Raw genomic sequence first — 17,283 nt, forward strand, 5'->3', positions numbered from 1 at the left:
TTGCTATCCATTTGGTTTAATCATTTTCCTTATTATCTCACCCTACATAATATACAGTCAGTTTTTTCATCAAACTTGTCATTATCTCATCACGTTTGCAACGATCCATCACAAGAAATGCTTGTTTCATGAAAGTGGAAATGTTATTTTCTAGAGAATAATGCCAATTTCAGAGGCAATATACATTGATAGCCATCTTCCTTGAGCTTTTTTATTGTTTTGATACGGATTTTCTCAGCCTCGTACCCAGGCCTGTTCGCGCTATCCGAGTGAACAGAGGAGGCTTGGAACCGAGCGCGATAGCGCGAGGCCTGGCAAAAAATGGCAAAAAAGTCCCAGATCAGCAAGAAAAAGTCCCAGATAATTTCTCGACGAAAATCCTCTGTTTTCTGCGACAGTCATGGAATATTTTGGACGTATGAGATTAATACATCTCTTCCGAGCATCTGTGGACCGTTTTATCGGATAGCAACGAAGTGGGGCGGGCGTTTTTTCCCCATAAACCCTGGTAAGTAAGCAGATTATTTCATTATTTACAGTCTATATCGGCCCAGTCCAGATCTTGCTACACGAAGTTAGAAAAGAGTTCCTTTGGAGCTGGGCATGGGACGAGTTTATTATCACTATACACTGTATCTACAGTAGTTCCAAGGCTTCATTTTCATTGAAGATAAAAACAAAATGGGCGTGGATCTTTTAGTGTATAGAGTTAGAGTGGGCTTATTTTGCCTTTGTTACTCGACGAGGATAAAATCACAATCTAGTGAACGGTTTCCCGGGAAAACCAGAAAAATCCCTAGATGCATGTAAGTTTGTATGAAATAGTTTATTTCAGATTTAAGGCTAATTTTGTTTTCTGTCAGACTTCGAGTAAATTACACCTCTCGTTCGCCTTTCAATAACCTACACTTAATCTATATTTGTTATAGCTTGGCTTGTAATTGCATCATCCTGTTAATATGCTTGGTGTTAGCAGGAGATATTCACCCTAATCCTGGTCCAAATTCAGGTAGAGAAAAATATGCTTTACCTTGATGTTAACCTTTTTTTTTTCATTGCTTAGTTAAGATAATTATATTATATTAATTTGCTGCTCTTGACTTTTAGATTCTGAGTATGAATTGCTAACAGATCCATTGTGTAGTGGTCCAGGTTCCGTTAGTCTACAAGGTATCAATATGCATTATTTGGTATATTTCCCTTAGTTGCAAAGTAAGCATTCAAACGTGTCATTTGCTGTCAATTTAGGTGAAGCTTTGAGGAAGTCACAGGATGTTTTTCGCTCCATAAAGAAACAGAAGTATTCGGGTTCCCCATTTAAACAAGGTATAACTCAGTTTTAAATATCATTAATTCTACAAGTATAGTTGTGTCGTTCTCTTTGACAGTCACTTGCATTCATAAAAACCCTAACACAGCACATTAAATATGTACGTTTGCAGAAGCCATTAGCAGGTCTGATCACTAGAAATTTTTCCAGATGATTTACCTTTTATTTACTTTTAAGCCCATCCCAAGTGAAATGAAAGCCATGTAAACTATTACATACTTCTCCAAGCATTGGTACATTTAGTGGATAAATTTTATCCTCTCCAAAATTTGAATTATATTATTGTCTTGTTTGACTATATACTTACAGAGATCTTAAATATGTAAGGTAACACAAAGTGAACGTGTATTCACACATGCCCAGCTTTTGCATTACTAAAAAACTAGCAGATAGATAATATTTTGTCATATTACACTGTGAATAATATCTATTATTTTAAATTAAATTATTTTAGTGCAAACCTCTCCCAGAAAGGTTATATCAAGTGCTGCAAAAAGGCAGATGAAATTTTCTCCAAGTCCACTGAAAAAGACATGCAAGAGGACAAAGTTTGAAAAAAAAGGAACATTAGGTATAGTAAATCACTCAAGGTCTTGATTTGTGTAATTAAATGAGATCTATAACAAACCGGGTGTAAAGACATCCCAGTGTCAGTCGATAGTGGTGGGGAGAGAACCCTCTTTTCAATTTGTTTTACGTTATTAAATAGATATGAGGTAGTGTCCATTAGGACAGCTGCACTACAATGCACAGTTGAAAATTTCATCTAAATGCATTTGAAGTAAAAGATACTTAACAGCCGTTCCATGCTTTATTATCAACCTCTTACTGAAGACTAAGGACTTTTTTTTCCTTTTAACAGAATCTCTTAGCAAAGTTGTTGACTTATCATTCACATTTAAGGAAGGGTCTGCAATGAAACAGGCTGATGTTTTTAACATCATAAAAGACAAATCTGGTCGTGTTTACTCCAGGAGAGAAATTGATCATGTTATCAAGTTACTGTTCCCTGGTGTGGTGAAGAAACCAATGAAAATTGCTAAAAATGAACCGAACAAAGATGGAGGACAAAAAGATCAAAGACAGAAGCGGTATCCTTTCGCTAGCATTACAGCTCCAAGACCTTTTACTACTGTCACAGCACATTGTGCTCCTTCAAGGAAATATATTAACAAGTAAATTAAGGCTAAAATTAGGCCAATTTTCAATATAGACAATATAGTATTATTGTGTATACCCTTGTGACTCAACAGTAGTGAACCAATAGCTGTGGCAAAGATAAACATTTTTATTTATAATAATAATAATAATGCGCATTACATGAAAGTAAATTATCGACATTAATAAGTTAACCAAAATAACTAAAAATATTATATTAAAAAAAAACAACAATGGATCTATAAAAATATAATATATACATAATCCTAAAAAATCCTAATAAAAAGCTAATCTACAAAAATGGGTCTTAAGTAAACCTTTCAACCTATGAAAATTGGGCTCATTTCGTATTTGTGATGGTAACCCATTCCGCAGTTTAGGCGCAGCAGCTAAAAAAGCATGGTCACCCATTGTCTTTTTAGTTAAAGTTTTTGGCATTTGAAGCATGATTCCCATTGCACACGATCTTAAATTGCAACTCTTTTCCTCCCTTTTGTTAATGACTTCTTGTAGATATACCGGAGCTTGTCCATGGGTCGCTTTAAAAGTAATTATAATAATCTTAAAATGAATCCTAAATTCTACTGGAAGCCAATGAAGCGTACACAGAATTGGTGAGATGTGATAAAACCTAGGAATCTTAAAAATTAGTCTTGCTGCGGAATTCTGGAGCCATTGTAACTTTGCTATTTGTTTAGCTGGTAACCCATACAGAATACTATTACAATAGTCAATGTGCTCAATTATTAGGGCATGAACAAGTGTCTGGGTTGCTTGATTACTTAAATACTTTCTTATTCGTCTTACATTTATAATGTAGTAATAGGCTGCTTTACACATGTTATTGATATTAACTTGAAGACTCATGTTTCTCTCATCTCGCCGCTTTCCAGTCACAAGAAGTTTTACAATTTCTGTTATCATTGGACATTGCCTTTCAACATCTGTTGCCAAATCATCAAAGTACATTTCTCCAATCATTAGCTCCAGGTCATCCTCATCTTTTAAATTACATATTCCAATGTTTTGAAGCTGCTGTAAAGTAGTTAGCTCTTTTTGGAGTTTGAGTCTTTGTTCTTCCTTTACGCTACCCTTTACAGAAGCCAGATCATTTAAGGCACCACATATGACACGAGATCTCTCTGCTTCATTGCTATTGTCTTTCAAAGCCTTTTCCAGCAACTCTATTTTCTTCTCCGAAGATATAAGTTTCTTTTTTAGGACTTCATTTTCGGATGTAAGTATCCCAAAACACTCTATATTTTTATTTCAAATCAATTTATTTCAATAAAATTGTTTTCCTTGACGAATTAATTTTTATTAGGATATTTTATGTCCATATGGAACAAAAGAAAGAAGATACATTGGATACCCTGTTGAACAAATTATGTGACCAACTTGACAAGAGCATTTGTTCTGATGGAAAAAGCAACGTGGTTTCAAATGTGAAAAATTGCATTGCAGAGTGTTTTGGGATACTTACATCCGAAAATGAAGTCCTAAAAAAGAAACTTATATCTGCGGAGAAGAAAATAGAGTTGCTGGAAAAGGCTTTGAAGGACAATAGCAATGAAGCAGAGAGATCTCGTGTCATATGTGGTGCCTTAAATGATCTGGATTCTGTAAGGGGTAGAGTCAGCTTAAAGGAAGAACAAAGACTCCAACTCCAAAAAGAGCTAACTACTTTACAGCAGCTTCAAAAAATTGGAATATGTAATTTAAAAGATGAGGATGACCTGGAACTAATGATTGGAGAAATGTACTTTGATAATTTGGCAACAGATGTTGAAAGGCAATGTCCAATGATAACAGAAATTGTAAAACTTCTTGTTACTGGTAAGCGAGATGAGAGAAACACTGGAAAAAAGGCACCAGAGTTTAAATTCAAGTCAGCAGTGCAGGTGCTTCTTGCTCTTGATGACATAAGATCACAGAAAACAAAAAGTGACTTTTCTACTTTGTTTGGCTTACTCTTGATGTCCCATGGTGCTGGAAAAACGATGCTGGATGCACTTGAACCATTTGGATTGTGCAAGTCCTACAACTTCTTGTAAGTACTACTTTACTTTATCATGTATTTTCAAAAATAAACGATTTTTCTTGAATTCAGGGACATATATAATAACATGCATGCCATCATTGTCTAAACTCATTAACTGTAATTTTATATCTAGTGATTAAACATTTTACAGCTAGACTGACAAACTAGTGTCCCTGGACCAGACTTTTTACTTTATAAGTAAACAAGTAATTTAATAAAAAAACTGAAAGAACATGTCTTGTCTCCTAGCTTGATCTATAGATTCTTCTTGCATTTTTTACCCTTACATGAACCCAAGATTAACCCAAACAGGCTTTAAATTTTAAAACTTACTGGAGAAAAAAGAAATTGTTACTTAATAATAAATTAAATAGGCCATTTCCAAAAACTCTCACTTTCAAAACAAGGCTAGGTGCAAAACCTTTCTTGTAAGAAAAATTATAAATTATATTTACATGAGAATAAAAAAAATATTTCATTTCAATAGCTTTGTAGTACATAGCCTTGCTTTAGGACAGAGGGTTGGAGTAACTTGAAAATGGCCTATTACTGCCTGTTTCATTTATTAAGGCTTCTTTTTTTATTGCAGTCGTGGATTGCTTGATGCTCGCCTCAACAATTATGCTGAACTACTTAGAAAGAAAATTCCTTTAGAGTGGCCAGTTATGTTGATCTTTGACAACATTAACATCTACAAGGGACATTCACGTCACATTAGATTAAAGAAGAGTACAGCACCATCCATGTGGAACTTCACAGTAAGAGCAGTTTTGAAACCAAATATATGTGGAATGGAATACCTTTGGAGAGACCCTGACACAGCAACCAAACCCCAAGGAAAGCTGAAAGAAGTTAAGAGCGAACAGCTGTTTATTGGTTAGTATAATTAACAATTAATGAATGGGGCTGAGTATCTTATGAAGAATTATTATGGAGATCACAGAGGGTGTTATCCGTCGATGCTGTAGGCCGGGATGGATAACACCCTACGAGATCTCCATAATTCTTCATATGATACAAAAGCCGAATTCAATAATTGTTTTATTATTCATTCGAAATAAGTCCTACTTTAAAAACATGGCTAAAACATGGTAACCTCCATCGATCCATCGATGGTAAGTTCATCTTCGATAGTGCACGTTTAGGTTTGTCCTGCTCTGCAAATATTCTCCAAATAGCAGATGTTGTCTTTTTGCTGTTCTTGCCATGTTTTTAGCTATGCTTTCGCCTAGTTCTTACTCTTGAAACAAGTTTAATGTCCACCATTTTTCAAGTTCACAATCAAAACAACTCAACCTCGTCCCCAGGTCTTCTCGGTTAACGGTGCCTTAACCTGCGAAAACGTTGCATTTTTGACGTCATTTCCTCATTAAACACAAAATTCTTCCAAATTTGGTCATCAGTAACTGGTTATGGTGAATTGAACAAGTGCTTTTAGCCAATCAGAATCGGGAAAATATTTTGAATGAATGATAATAAATATTATTAAAAACTGAATCATTGGATAATGCAGTTCTAGAGCTTTGGTTGGCTTAGCCATCATGGTATATGAGCCATTATACCGTACTTTCCAAATATGGTAATTGTAAGCATCTGCTTAAAAGTAGAAACAAGCTGAAAATGATAATCGGTTTTTATTTTTTAAGAAAGTAAAGGATTAAGTAGAATAGTAGTTGCATATCAAGTTTTAGAATTATAATGATGAACCTTAAAGTTATTGCTGCATTTTTAGTGTGATCAATTTTTTTTCATTGTAGAGTCATCACCAGAAGTTGAAAAGGGATACTCAAATGAGGTAGATACCTTACTGCTGAAAGTATTGGACTTTGGTCTAAACACCGTTTCAGTAAAGAGAAAGGAACTGCTTAAAATGGCTGAGACAGACTTAATGGATACTCTGAAAAGTGATACATTCCTCTCAAAATCAAAGGGAAAATACTTAATCAATGTTCCTGTAGCAAAGGCAGAAGAGGACACCCCAACTGCGTCAAATGTTATGATTTTGCCTTTCTCATTGGCAGATGAAGCATTCACCTGTGGTGAAGCAGTGATTTACCGTGAGTATGCAAGTGAGCTAGGCCTAGGCATTAAGAAAAGTGATGACTACATACCCTTTCATCTTTCAAATAAGAAGTACGATGTTGCCTCTGCCAGAGAACGATACAAGGTCTATAGAGAACTAGACATTCACTTTGAACATTTAGAATCAATGAGAAAGGCTTTTGCAGACCATGAAGTACAATATAGTGAAACTGAACCGGTAATTATTACCCCAGACCATTTAACTGCAAGTAATTTCAAGACAGTTATGAAACAAAAATCACACAAAATGGCTGAGATCATCAAAGAATTAGTAACAGGGATTGAAGGCATGCCCTTAAAGGAAGCTATTGATTTCATTAAATCAAAAAGTGGAATATGGTATGGCTTCAAGGATGACTGTCTCTCAACTGTGTTGCATGTTGCTGTTGAAAGAAACCTGGGAACATTGGTTGAATGTCTACTGGCATGTGGTGCAGAGGTGAATAGTAGAGAAGGGTGTGGAGTTACACCCTTACATTTGGCAGTTTTTCACGGGCATATTGAAGTAGTGAGGACTTTACTTCGATATGATGCAAAACCTTCAGGAACATTTCCTGGAAATATACCATCACCTTTACAAGCTGCCCTACAACAAGACACGCCTTGGGAAATTGTCAAGCTTCTACAAGACAAGTCAACCGAAATTAAGTCGCAAACTGCACTTCTTGCCCATGAAATCCTTACAGGAACTGAAGGCATGAATGCTGATACAAATAATACATTAAATCACAACTCTGTAATTGGCAACCCCAATCAAGAAACTAATCACAGTGTCCGCAATTTGGTGGGTGCAAGAGACAGAGTTATTGCTGTGGGAGATGTGAAAACCACAACAACAACGCGTGGCCTTAGAAATAGATGTCCTGATGAGTTTGGAAGTTTCAGTGAGACACCCGGAGACTTCCACACTATCGGTTATTGCATGGAAATTATCTCACGTCTATATGGATCAGGTGGTTTCTTTTATGTTATTAGACATATCTTGAACAGGAGCAAGATAACAACAGAGGCGTTTGATAAAATCTTCAAAGAGGAACACTATGAACGATGCTTTGAATCACTAAACGATTTTTTCTGGGGTCTTGCATTGGCCATGGTACAGTCATTTGAGGATTCTGTGTATTTTCCTAATAGCGACATAGCAAGGCAAAGGATCGGTAAAGAAAGGGAAGATTTCAGTACACGATTGCTGAACAGATTTAAAGACTGGGCCTCTGAAAATAGTAAAAATGATAAGACATTTCAGTTTTTTTCTGAATTTGTCCTAGAATTTGGTCCCCTTTTGCTTATTTATCAAAGTGCCATACGTAATGGGCAGGGAATTGTGCGAGAGGCTTGTTGGATGAAATTGTTACCCCTTTTCACGGTACTAAATAAGAAGAATTACAGAGACGAGGCCTTTGTTCATGTACTCAATTTCACTTGCAACTGGCCAATTGCTCTTAGGAAACTTCTAAGAAGAAATTGTTCAATCAAGCTTAAAAGATCACATCATAATTTGGCTCTTGATGAGTTTGTGGAGACAATGCTAGTAAGACCCCTTAAAGTGTATGCCAGAAAACAAACAACGGTATCAATGTTACAAAAGATTAACATGAACTTAGAGTTACTACAACATGTACAGAGAGTGTTCAAGAAATCATTTGATATTCACCCCACAAGCAAACATACAAAGCAAGACTCCACTCCTGACATAGTAAAGGTCGCCTGGTTTGCAACTACACAGAAATGGTTTGAAGATAAAGGAAGAGACAACATTTACAGCTACCCTTATGGAAACAAAGTTCTGCCAAAGCACAAAGAACCAATTCCAAAGAAACTTTTGGACCCAATTAAGAGGGGAAAGGAAATGATCGTGAAAAGTTTTACTGAAATGAGATGTCGTCTTTTTCCTAACTCAGACTACATATCTTTGTAAATATCACGGACTGTAGGATGTCTAATTTTTGGTAGGTCTGTGGATAAAAAAGCGGAAGAAATATGCTTGCTTCGCATCTTGCATAGATTTTTGCAAGCATGTTATTCTCGTACAAATTTCTGCCATTGATCAAAGGCTACTATCAAATCTACGTTCATTTAACATGTTAAAATAAGTTGGGTTATAAGCATGTCTACATACAGTTTAAACAAAAAGGGTTAACTTAGTAATTAACAGGCACAAATTCAAGTGAGCTATGTGATACATGAAACGTCATTCCAGGGAATTTTCACTAAAAAGTAAAATGCCCCTTCATCAATGCATAGAACACCGCTGCCTTCGATGTTTTTGTTTCAGTATAACCTATTTTTCATTGAAAATGGTTCTAAATAAACACCCCGTTTAAGGCTACTGTGTATTTGGGCGGTTTTCTGGTAAATGATAGGATACAAAGAGGCAGCACTGTCAGACGACCAGGCTTAAACCTATAACAAATCTTTTTAGGGTTAAGAGTGACATTGCCCCTCAACTTTTTCCCTCGCCATCCCTCAGCCGTACTTTGCTTGCCTTTCTTTTCTTTTGCTGTGTATGAAGTAAGTTTGCAAAAACGTGTAAGATGGTTGGAAGAAAGTGCAGATGGGTAATGGAACAAGGTTCGTGGAAAAGTCAACAACTTACTTACACTGATGTAGTTTTTAATTCACCCAGGTCTCTGTATAAAAGTTAGATGCTTTTTCTATATGTAAGAATACAGGAACCATTCAAGCAATCTGCAAACTTTGTTCCCAGTGTTAGGTAAACCGCGTTTTTGTTCCGTGCTGTTTCTTCTGGGGGAATTTCTCGGAGAACATCAGAAGCAACTAAAACACGAAGTAAATACTCCCCTTCATCAGTTGTTGTCTTCAAACAGCCATACTCTTGTAGCCTCTGGTGCTCCTCCTTCACTTTCTTCCCTGTCAATATCCGGGCAAAGTAAGTTAGTGGATATTTAGCTCTTCCTGGGCAATCTGAAACTCTCTGTACACATGTTATTGCATTTCTTGCAAACTCCCCAACATTTTTTGTAAGGTACCTTTTTTCTGATGAGCATACGTCACACTTACTCTGGCAATCACATTGCTCCTTGAAGTATTCCAGCATTACTTTCCTCCGACAATCGCCTCTTTGAAAGCAGTAGTACATGACCTTCTGAAAACTGGCAAGTCTCTGAGTGGCATAAGCTCGATTAACATTCATCTTTCCAAATATATTTCTTACGTGGAAAACTTGATTATGCGGAACAAAATAAACAACAGATTTGGAAGGTTGCCGATCTCTCCCTGCTCTACCAGATTCCTGGTAGAAGTCCTCCATAGACTGTGGTATATCATAATGAACTACAAGGCGCACATCTTTCTTGTCAATGCCCATGCCAAATGCACAAGTACATACGAGACATTGTAAATCATTTTTCATCCATAAGGTTTGTCTGTGTTTTCGAATGCCATCTTCCATGCCCCCATGGTAACACTTGCTCTTTATTCCTTTGGCCTCAAGCTTTGGGGAAAGATCTTCACATTCTTTTCTTGTCGAACAGAAGACTAAAGAGCTACCTTCAGCTTTTACTAGGGCTGCCAAATCATCCACCGAGTTGGCATTCTTTTGTCTCACTTCATAAAAGATGTTCTCCCTGTCCATTGGTGACAAAACTAACTGTGTGTTCCTAGCTCCTAACATAGAAATAATATCATCCCTAGTGATCTTGCTAGCTGTAGCAGTCAACATCAGAAGGGAAACGTTTGGAAAGCTCTTTCTCAGCTCTGACAATTTCACGTACGAATCTCTGAACTCATGTCCCCACAGGCTTACACAATGCGCCTCATCAACAACAAAGAGACTAAGTTTGTTCCTTGAGTAAAGGGTGGTCAGAATATTGAAGAATGTTTTGTCCTTCTCAATTATCTCTGGAAGTACATAGAGAATTTTAAATGGACAAACTTGTTGTTTAAGGCACATGTAAATTCCTTGCCTTTCCGATTCAGACAAATCGCCATGTAAGGCTGACGCACCAATGTTGTGAGTCATACACACCTTCAACTGATCATCTATAAGTGATTTCAAGGGTGACACAACTATTGTCATACCATGAAATTTATGAGCAGGAAGCATGTAAATAAGTGATTTCCCTCCCCCTGTTGGAAGGGTGACAAAGCAGTCTCTACCTTGAAGTAGATAAGTTATTGCTTCTCTTTGCTCAGTTCGGAGTTCAGTGTAACCCCATTCCTTCTCTAAAATTACCTCAAGCTGTTCAATGATGGAGTCAATATCACATGTATCATGCTGTGATGTCAGTGTGTTTGACAAATGTAGTCCTTCTAAATCAGGTAAGACTGAAGTTGTATATGTGGATACATTATTTAGAGAACTTGATGTAACTTCCTCCACAGGTTCAACAGTGGATCTTAGACATTCAATTTCTGGTAAGTCACGACCAGAAGGTGACTTCACTTTCCAAGCTTGATACACTTTGGTTGTATTACTGGATGACACAGTAATATTCTGGTACCGTTCACTTGAGAAGTTTGTTAATTTTTCCCCAGCCAGCAACACAAATGCCACCTTCAGGGCAGCATTGAAGAAAGAAATGTCTCTAAATGTCACATTTCCCAATGAGTATTTTACTGCAAACAACTGCCCACCAATCTAAATAGATAAAGAACAAATTCAAAACAATTTAAGACAACTACATGTACAACAGTCATTGCAAGGGATAACATACATGGGGAGTGAAGCTTATGCAAAAATGTGAAGTGACGTCTTTATTTAAAGAGGATAAACACTTGATAGTTATTATCTAAAAATTAATGATAAACTTTTGGCCCTCTATAAACATAAAATCAATAAAATCATAAAATCATTCTACAATGTCATTATAAAAAGATCAAAATTTTCATACACAAAATCTGTAATAGACACAATTAAAAACAAGCCAAAAAAGAATTTAAAAACTATCTACAGTCTCAATTTAAAAATTGTAACTATTTAAAATCAATATTAATTATTTAAAACAAGTAAAAGTAAAATAAAAATATACTTAGTGTACTATTTTACGGACTTAATATAAAAGGCTACTTAACCATTTTTCATAGCGATGTTCAGAATTACCTGTTGCTCTTTGCTTAGTAATTTAAGTCATAAACAATTAATTTCTTTTTAAAAAATTTAACATTTTTAACTTTCTTAACATCAGCAGATAGTTTGTTCCAATGTAAAATCCTCCTCACGCTAAAAGTGTGGCATCCTACTGTATTTTTCTTTAAAAAGGACAATGAGATTAAGATTTGAAAAACAAATGGATATGTTATGAACCTGAGAAGTTGTCTTTAATATAGAATTAATGCAATCTGGAGTTGTACCGTCTAGTCTCTTATCAGCTTTAGAACATCTGCTTATATATGCCACCATAACAATTGGAATCCAGTTCATTAAACATAAATAATATGCATGTTGTTCTTTCAGTGTCTAATATAACGTGTACAGCTATCTTCTGTGTCCATAAGACTGTTTCTAGCAATTCCTTACTGCAAGATGATCACACTGGACTGAGGTGCAACATAACTGGCTTATAACAGCGAGATATAAAATTAATTTCATCTTACCACTTTACTTGAGTTGAGGAGCACTTTGAGAAAGGCAGCATTCTCATTCCTTATCCTCCTCTCCTCTCTTACTTCATCCATATTGACCTCACATCTATGGGTTCTACTGTAATGGGTACCAATGTCCACGAACCATTCTTTTGTATGTTGGCATGTTGGGTGAGGACAGGGGAATTTGTTTTCTTGTAGTGCTGCAAAAAATTTAAATCAAATATTAAAAGTTACTAATGTGTAAAATGATTCGGGCTAAAACGAAGAGGCATAGTGGATAACAGAAATTTGAGATTGAGATGAACCATCATCATAACCCATCAGACCTTCCTGTGTTTAAAATTCTTACAAAATTTTGGGGTATCTGATAACAATAGGCCTTTTGAAATTGTTGGTCACATGATCAACTTTCTTTAAACCAAAAACTAGTTCGCTTTCAGAAAAAAATGTTTGCAGGAACTGAAAGAGCATATTTGTTAACCTGCAAATTTTCAGCCCTGTATCTCAAAAGTAGCAATTATTGCAATGGCTTCCAAAAAGTTGAAGGATTAGTATGGAAAAATGAACTCTTGTCATCGAGTCACATGTGGTTCTCCATGCAAAGCCTTGTAAATTTTCTAAATTTCAAACCATCTAGAAATCTTAAATTCCTTAAGCATTACAAGGTACAGATTTTCTTTTATACATAACAGACAATTTGAGCCTGTCATGTGTAAGGAAAAGAAGATTTTATCTTTAAAATTTATCTTAATGTTAACAGTACCTGATAAGTATATCATATTTCTAGAGAGTAGTGGAACAAAATGATTAGGAACAAAATCCCTCAAATTTTCCACGGGTCCCACTCTGCTCCACAGTACAGCCAGGGGGGGTTTCTCCTCAAAGACACGTGGTGTTATTGTAATATGAAAATACTGTCGTACCTGTAAGATTTAAATAACCTTAACATAACATTCAGAATGAAAAAAGTACATTTGGAAGAATCACATATTTACATACCAATGTAAAGCTATCAAACCACTAGCGAGAAACAATAAGTATGTCTCTGACGTTCTGTCTTATAACCTAAGAAACTCAGCTGTTAACTTATATAATATTATTCTTAAACCTAAGTAAGAGATAGGAAAACATAGCCTTCACCACAGAGGATCTGTCCTCTGGAAGAACATCCCAAGAGAGGCAAAAGAAAAGACCATTTCAAATCATTCCTCATAGACAAACATGCTCTTTAGTTGCAAAGTCATAGAGTTTTTAGTGTGTTAAATTTAGAACTTAGTATTTAAGTATGTAATAAGTTTATTGTAACTGTTTGCTTTTAAAGATCATGCAAAACATTCTAATCATCTTTTGTAAGAATAGTACCAAACACTCATGTAATATTCTTGTTAAACTTGTTGTTTCTGAAAGGCCACTGCTATGCAAGTGATCCCATGGTTAAATAAGATAGTAGTACTAGTAGCAAGAAATCCATTTAAGACACAGAGGACTGTAGATAATTCCAACCTTTGCCTTTGTACCTTGGGATAGCCAATCTGACTTACTTGTTGTCAGACAAAGATAGAATTACAAAGATAGCTTGGCTGGACATATACATATACATTGGTGGAAGGCAAGTTTGATATGGATTTCAATTTTACTCGTGTTCGTTCTATAAAAACATGATCAAAAAATTTAAAATTAAATTTACCTTTGGTGTCGTTTCAGGATAAACGCTCCTGATCTTCCTCCTTAAAACAGCCCCTAAAGCTTGGATCTGGAACATTGACGCGTACTCAAAAAGCTGACAGGTCTTCATTACCTCCGTCTTGTAAATTTCGTGGACAAAATCAGCATCTACGAGTCCACTATCATTTCCTTCGACACCTAGAAGTCTCTCTTGTGCTGCGATTCGCTCAACGAGTTCTTCGTCAGCTAAATAATATGTTGAGTGAAGGGCTAGCTCGATTACACATCTTGCACGGAGCTCAACGTGCTTTAACTCATTCCCAGCAACCAACAAAGAAAAGGATCTATAAAGGCAGCTTCCATCACCAGTTGAATTCAACGGAACGTACTCCTCGAGCTCCTGAGATGGGACGATTTGTTGAGCATAAAAATCCACGTTTATTTCATCAACCATAGATTCCTTGAACGAAAATTCCCCAACAACTTTACGGATTTCATAGCAAACGTTAACTAAACTATCCCAACCTGTTTCCGTTGCTTTTTGCATTTCTTCAAGAATTTGGCTAAAACCGTGACTCGGCGGCGCCATTTTGGATTTGCCATTATTTGCCAGGCGTCCTGGGCGAATTTTCCCGACAAGCTTGACAGGTGACGTCACATCCGAAATCGCCGAGGACGACTGGGAACGAGGCTGGGATTTTCTCTGTCAACAGCATCAAAACAATTTTCACCGACACAAACCTAAACTTCACGGAGGAATTGCTCGTGACGTCACAATGGCCAAGCTCTGCACGTGACGTCACAGCGACCATGTTAGTGGTCAAGAACAAAAGCATTTCTCTCCTCAGGGAACCAAGCTATGTAAATTCTTCGGCTGGTTTGCAGGTGACGTCACGGTGGCCATGTTGGTGGTCAAGATAAGCGGAAACACGCAAATACATGCGCGGAAGCGGACGTTACGCTGACGTATTTCCGGTTAAAGAGAGGTCACTGATTGTGCTAGTGATGTAATTTCGCAATACCTTAGCTGGTCAAGTACTAACTATATGCCTTGCAATCTATCCAAGTGTAAAGAACTAGTTTTGAAGAAGAAAGGACAAGCAAATCCTAGTCCTATTGCCGGTAATATAGAGCAGGCCGAATTTCTAGTGCTACTCGGAGTGACTTTCCAGGCCGATGGCAGATTTACAAGAACACATTAACCCTTCGAAGCGAATAAGTGCCTCTATGTGTTAAGGAGGTTAAGGAGGTTAAGGAAGGAAGGATATAACCAAGTGGAAATTGATCATTTGTTTCAGTCTTTACTTTTACGTAAATTTCGTATGGTTTACCGGTGTATGCAGCCTCCGTGCCTGAACTTAATACTGTGCAGCAGTTCCTTCGTAGATGTCATAAACGCCGTTTTATATCCTATGCTATAGATCGGGGGGGGGGGGAAGAGACGAGGTCTGGGACCGAGAAACGATGTTCTCACAACTTGCAAAGCGGTCACCCCGCGTGATGGTCAGCGGAAAATTGCAGTACTTTTCCCACAGTAAATATTTTTAGACTTTTTAGAAGCAAGAAGCGACCGGCAGAGGAAATCAGAAATGCTTACTGAAAAAATAAAAATTGAAAAAAATTATATCATGCATCTTTGTTTTTCTTTCATATCGTATTTGTCTTTCGGTACTGAAATTGTGGGGGAAACCGTGTTAGATCTTAACCAACAACAATGCGCTCGATCGATTTATAGGTTACATCGTTTTTGCCGGGTAAGGATAACTTGATGCTGATAAAAATTACTGGAGAAAGTGTCAAATTTATCGGAAGCAAGTAATTCAGAGAGCTTTATAAATATGAGCTTACAGCTCTACAATCATAACTGAATAAACATTCACACTTCATAACATTTCACTTCGTTTATTACGATCAGTCAACACCTTGAATCCAAAGTTAAAATTCAAAACGATCCTAATAAACAAATCACAACTACTACTGAAAGCTCTGTACCTTGAAGCGACTTTAACTTTCCTAAGGTTTGCAGCAAAACACTGCTTGATAGCTCAACTCTAGCTCTTCGGCGGTTCTTATCAGCTGTACGGATCGAGCTATATGTTGCATATTCCAAACTCTGCAGAGGGAAATTGTTTAACAGAAAAAGAAAACTACACACTATGTCTGAAAAGCGACATATAATCAATAAATTTGCGAATTACCAAAATATAATCGTGAGAAACAGTCCCGCCTTCGATCGCCATGTTTTTGTTTCTTCTCAAGACCGTTGATCTATAGATTTTGACGTAATGCGCATGATCACTACACAAATCCGCTGGCAAGACCTTTGCTGATCGCTTTGCAAGTTGTGAGAACATCGTTTGGATTTCATTTAAGAGAATGTATGGGAAGTAGCTTACCCCCCCCCCCCCCCTGCTATAGATATATATGATTTGCTTGAAAAAACAGACAGGTCAATCTCCAAGAGGATTAGTTGCCTACCTACTCATCCGCTTTATAATTTGTTGCCCAAAGTTAAAGAATCTTTAAAACGTCTGAGAACTCAAACAAGCCTACTTCCTTGTGTTTACTCGGAACGTTTTAAAGCTAGTTTTATTAATAGACTGTAAATATACTTTTACTTTTTAAATTTCTAACTAATAATTTTAAACATGTAAATAAAGGTATGTATTTTTACTTGTATATTCAATAAAGACTTTAAGACTTTAAGAAGAACAAAATCATTTCTCTCCTCTGGGATTCATGTAAATTCTTCGAGAATTGACCCCCCAACATGGTGGCCTTGTCACGTAGTTGCAAACCAAGAAAGAGGAACGATTGACGACCCAGGCCAAACCCCTCTGTCCTGAGTTACATATATGATGCACGGAGGTGTAACAAGAAGAAGCGGGAAACTTGTATTTACTACTTCAATCAATGTCCAACGAGAAAAATTAAGGTACAAGTAAATGAAAATAACACTTAGTCTGCACACTCTGCACAGTCTGTTCACGGTCTGCAGTCTTGCAGTCTGCGTGGTCTGTGTTCTTTAACCGGAAATACGTCAGCGTAACGTCCGCTTCCGCGCATGTATTTGCGTGTTTCCGCTTTTTTACTGCTTTTTCCCTTGTAGTGGTTCCTGAACGCACAAGCAGGGTTTTTTAATCTACCTGTTAAACGGTTGATAGATTCCTAAAGAAATGCATTCATTGTTTATCCGTCTTTTCTTTCGGGGATTACAGGGATGAAGTTACAAAATTTGGGGTAGCTGAAGTGCTTGAAATTCGGCAGGTACAAAACGCAGGTCACAGGTCACAGGTCAGGGCACAGGTCACAGGTCACAGGTCACAGGGCACAGGGCACAGGGCACAGGTTACAGGGCACAGGTTACAGGGCACAGGGCACAGGGCACAGGTCATAGGGCACAGAAAACGCAGTAAAAACAGTTAAGACACTCCATTAGGCTTTTTTGTTTTATTTCCGG

The 17,283-nt window shown here is 36.9% G+C and overlaps 1 protein-coding gene and 1 long non-coding RNA gene across 2 annotated transcripts; both read right to left on the reverse strand.

Moving 5' to 3' along the window:
• Positions 1–5,731: 5,731 nt before the first annotated feature.
• On the reverse strand, positions 5,732–14,450 carry LOC140945343 (uncharacterized). Its single transcript, XM_073394378.1, has 4 exons — positions 13,846–14,450; positions 12,922–13,081; positions 12,168–12,358; positions 5,732–11,211 (listed from the first exon to the last, which is right to left on the reverse strand). The coding sequence occupies exons 1-4, from the start codon at positions 14,410–14,412 to the stop codon at positions 9,253–9,255; spliced, it is 2,877 nt and encodes a 958-aa protein (XP_073250479.1). The 5' UTR covers positions 14,413–14,450; the 3' UTR covers positions 5,732–9,252.
• Positions 14,451–15,709: 1,259 nt separating this feature from the next.
• On the reverse strand, positions 15,710–16,084 carry LOC140945059 (uncharacterized). The gene is made up of 2 exons (XR_012166721.1): positions 16,022–16,084; positions 15,710–15,936 (listed from the first exon to the last, which is right to left on the reverse strand). It is a non-coding gene; the product is annotated as an uncharacterized lncRNA (long non-coding RNA).
• Between the last annotated feature and the right edge of the window lie 1,199 nt (positions 16,085–17,283).

Source organism: Porites lutea, chromosome 8, assembly GCF_958299795.1.
Source record: "Porites lutea chromosome 8, jaPorLute2.1, whole genome shotgun sequence".
In the NCBI taxonomy this organism is placed as follows: Eukaryota; Metazoa; Cnidaria; class Anthozoa; order Scleractinia; family Poritidae; genus Porites; species Porites lutea.

Coding starts and splice junctions, on each gene's coding strand:
- LOC140945343 (XM_073394378.1), bottom strand. CDS start 14,412: ATGGCGCCGCCGAGTCACGGTTTTAGCCAAATTCTTGAAGAAATGCAA. Junction 12,359..12,921: donor AAATATGATATACTTATCAG/GTACTGTTAACA, acceptor AATTTTTTGCAG/CACTACAAGAAAACAAATTC. Junction 11,212..12,167: donor TCCTCAACTCAAGTAAAGTG/GTAAGATGAAAT, acceptor TTATCTATTTAG/ATTGGTGGGCAGTTGTTTGC.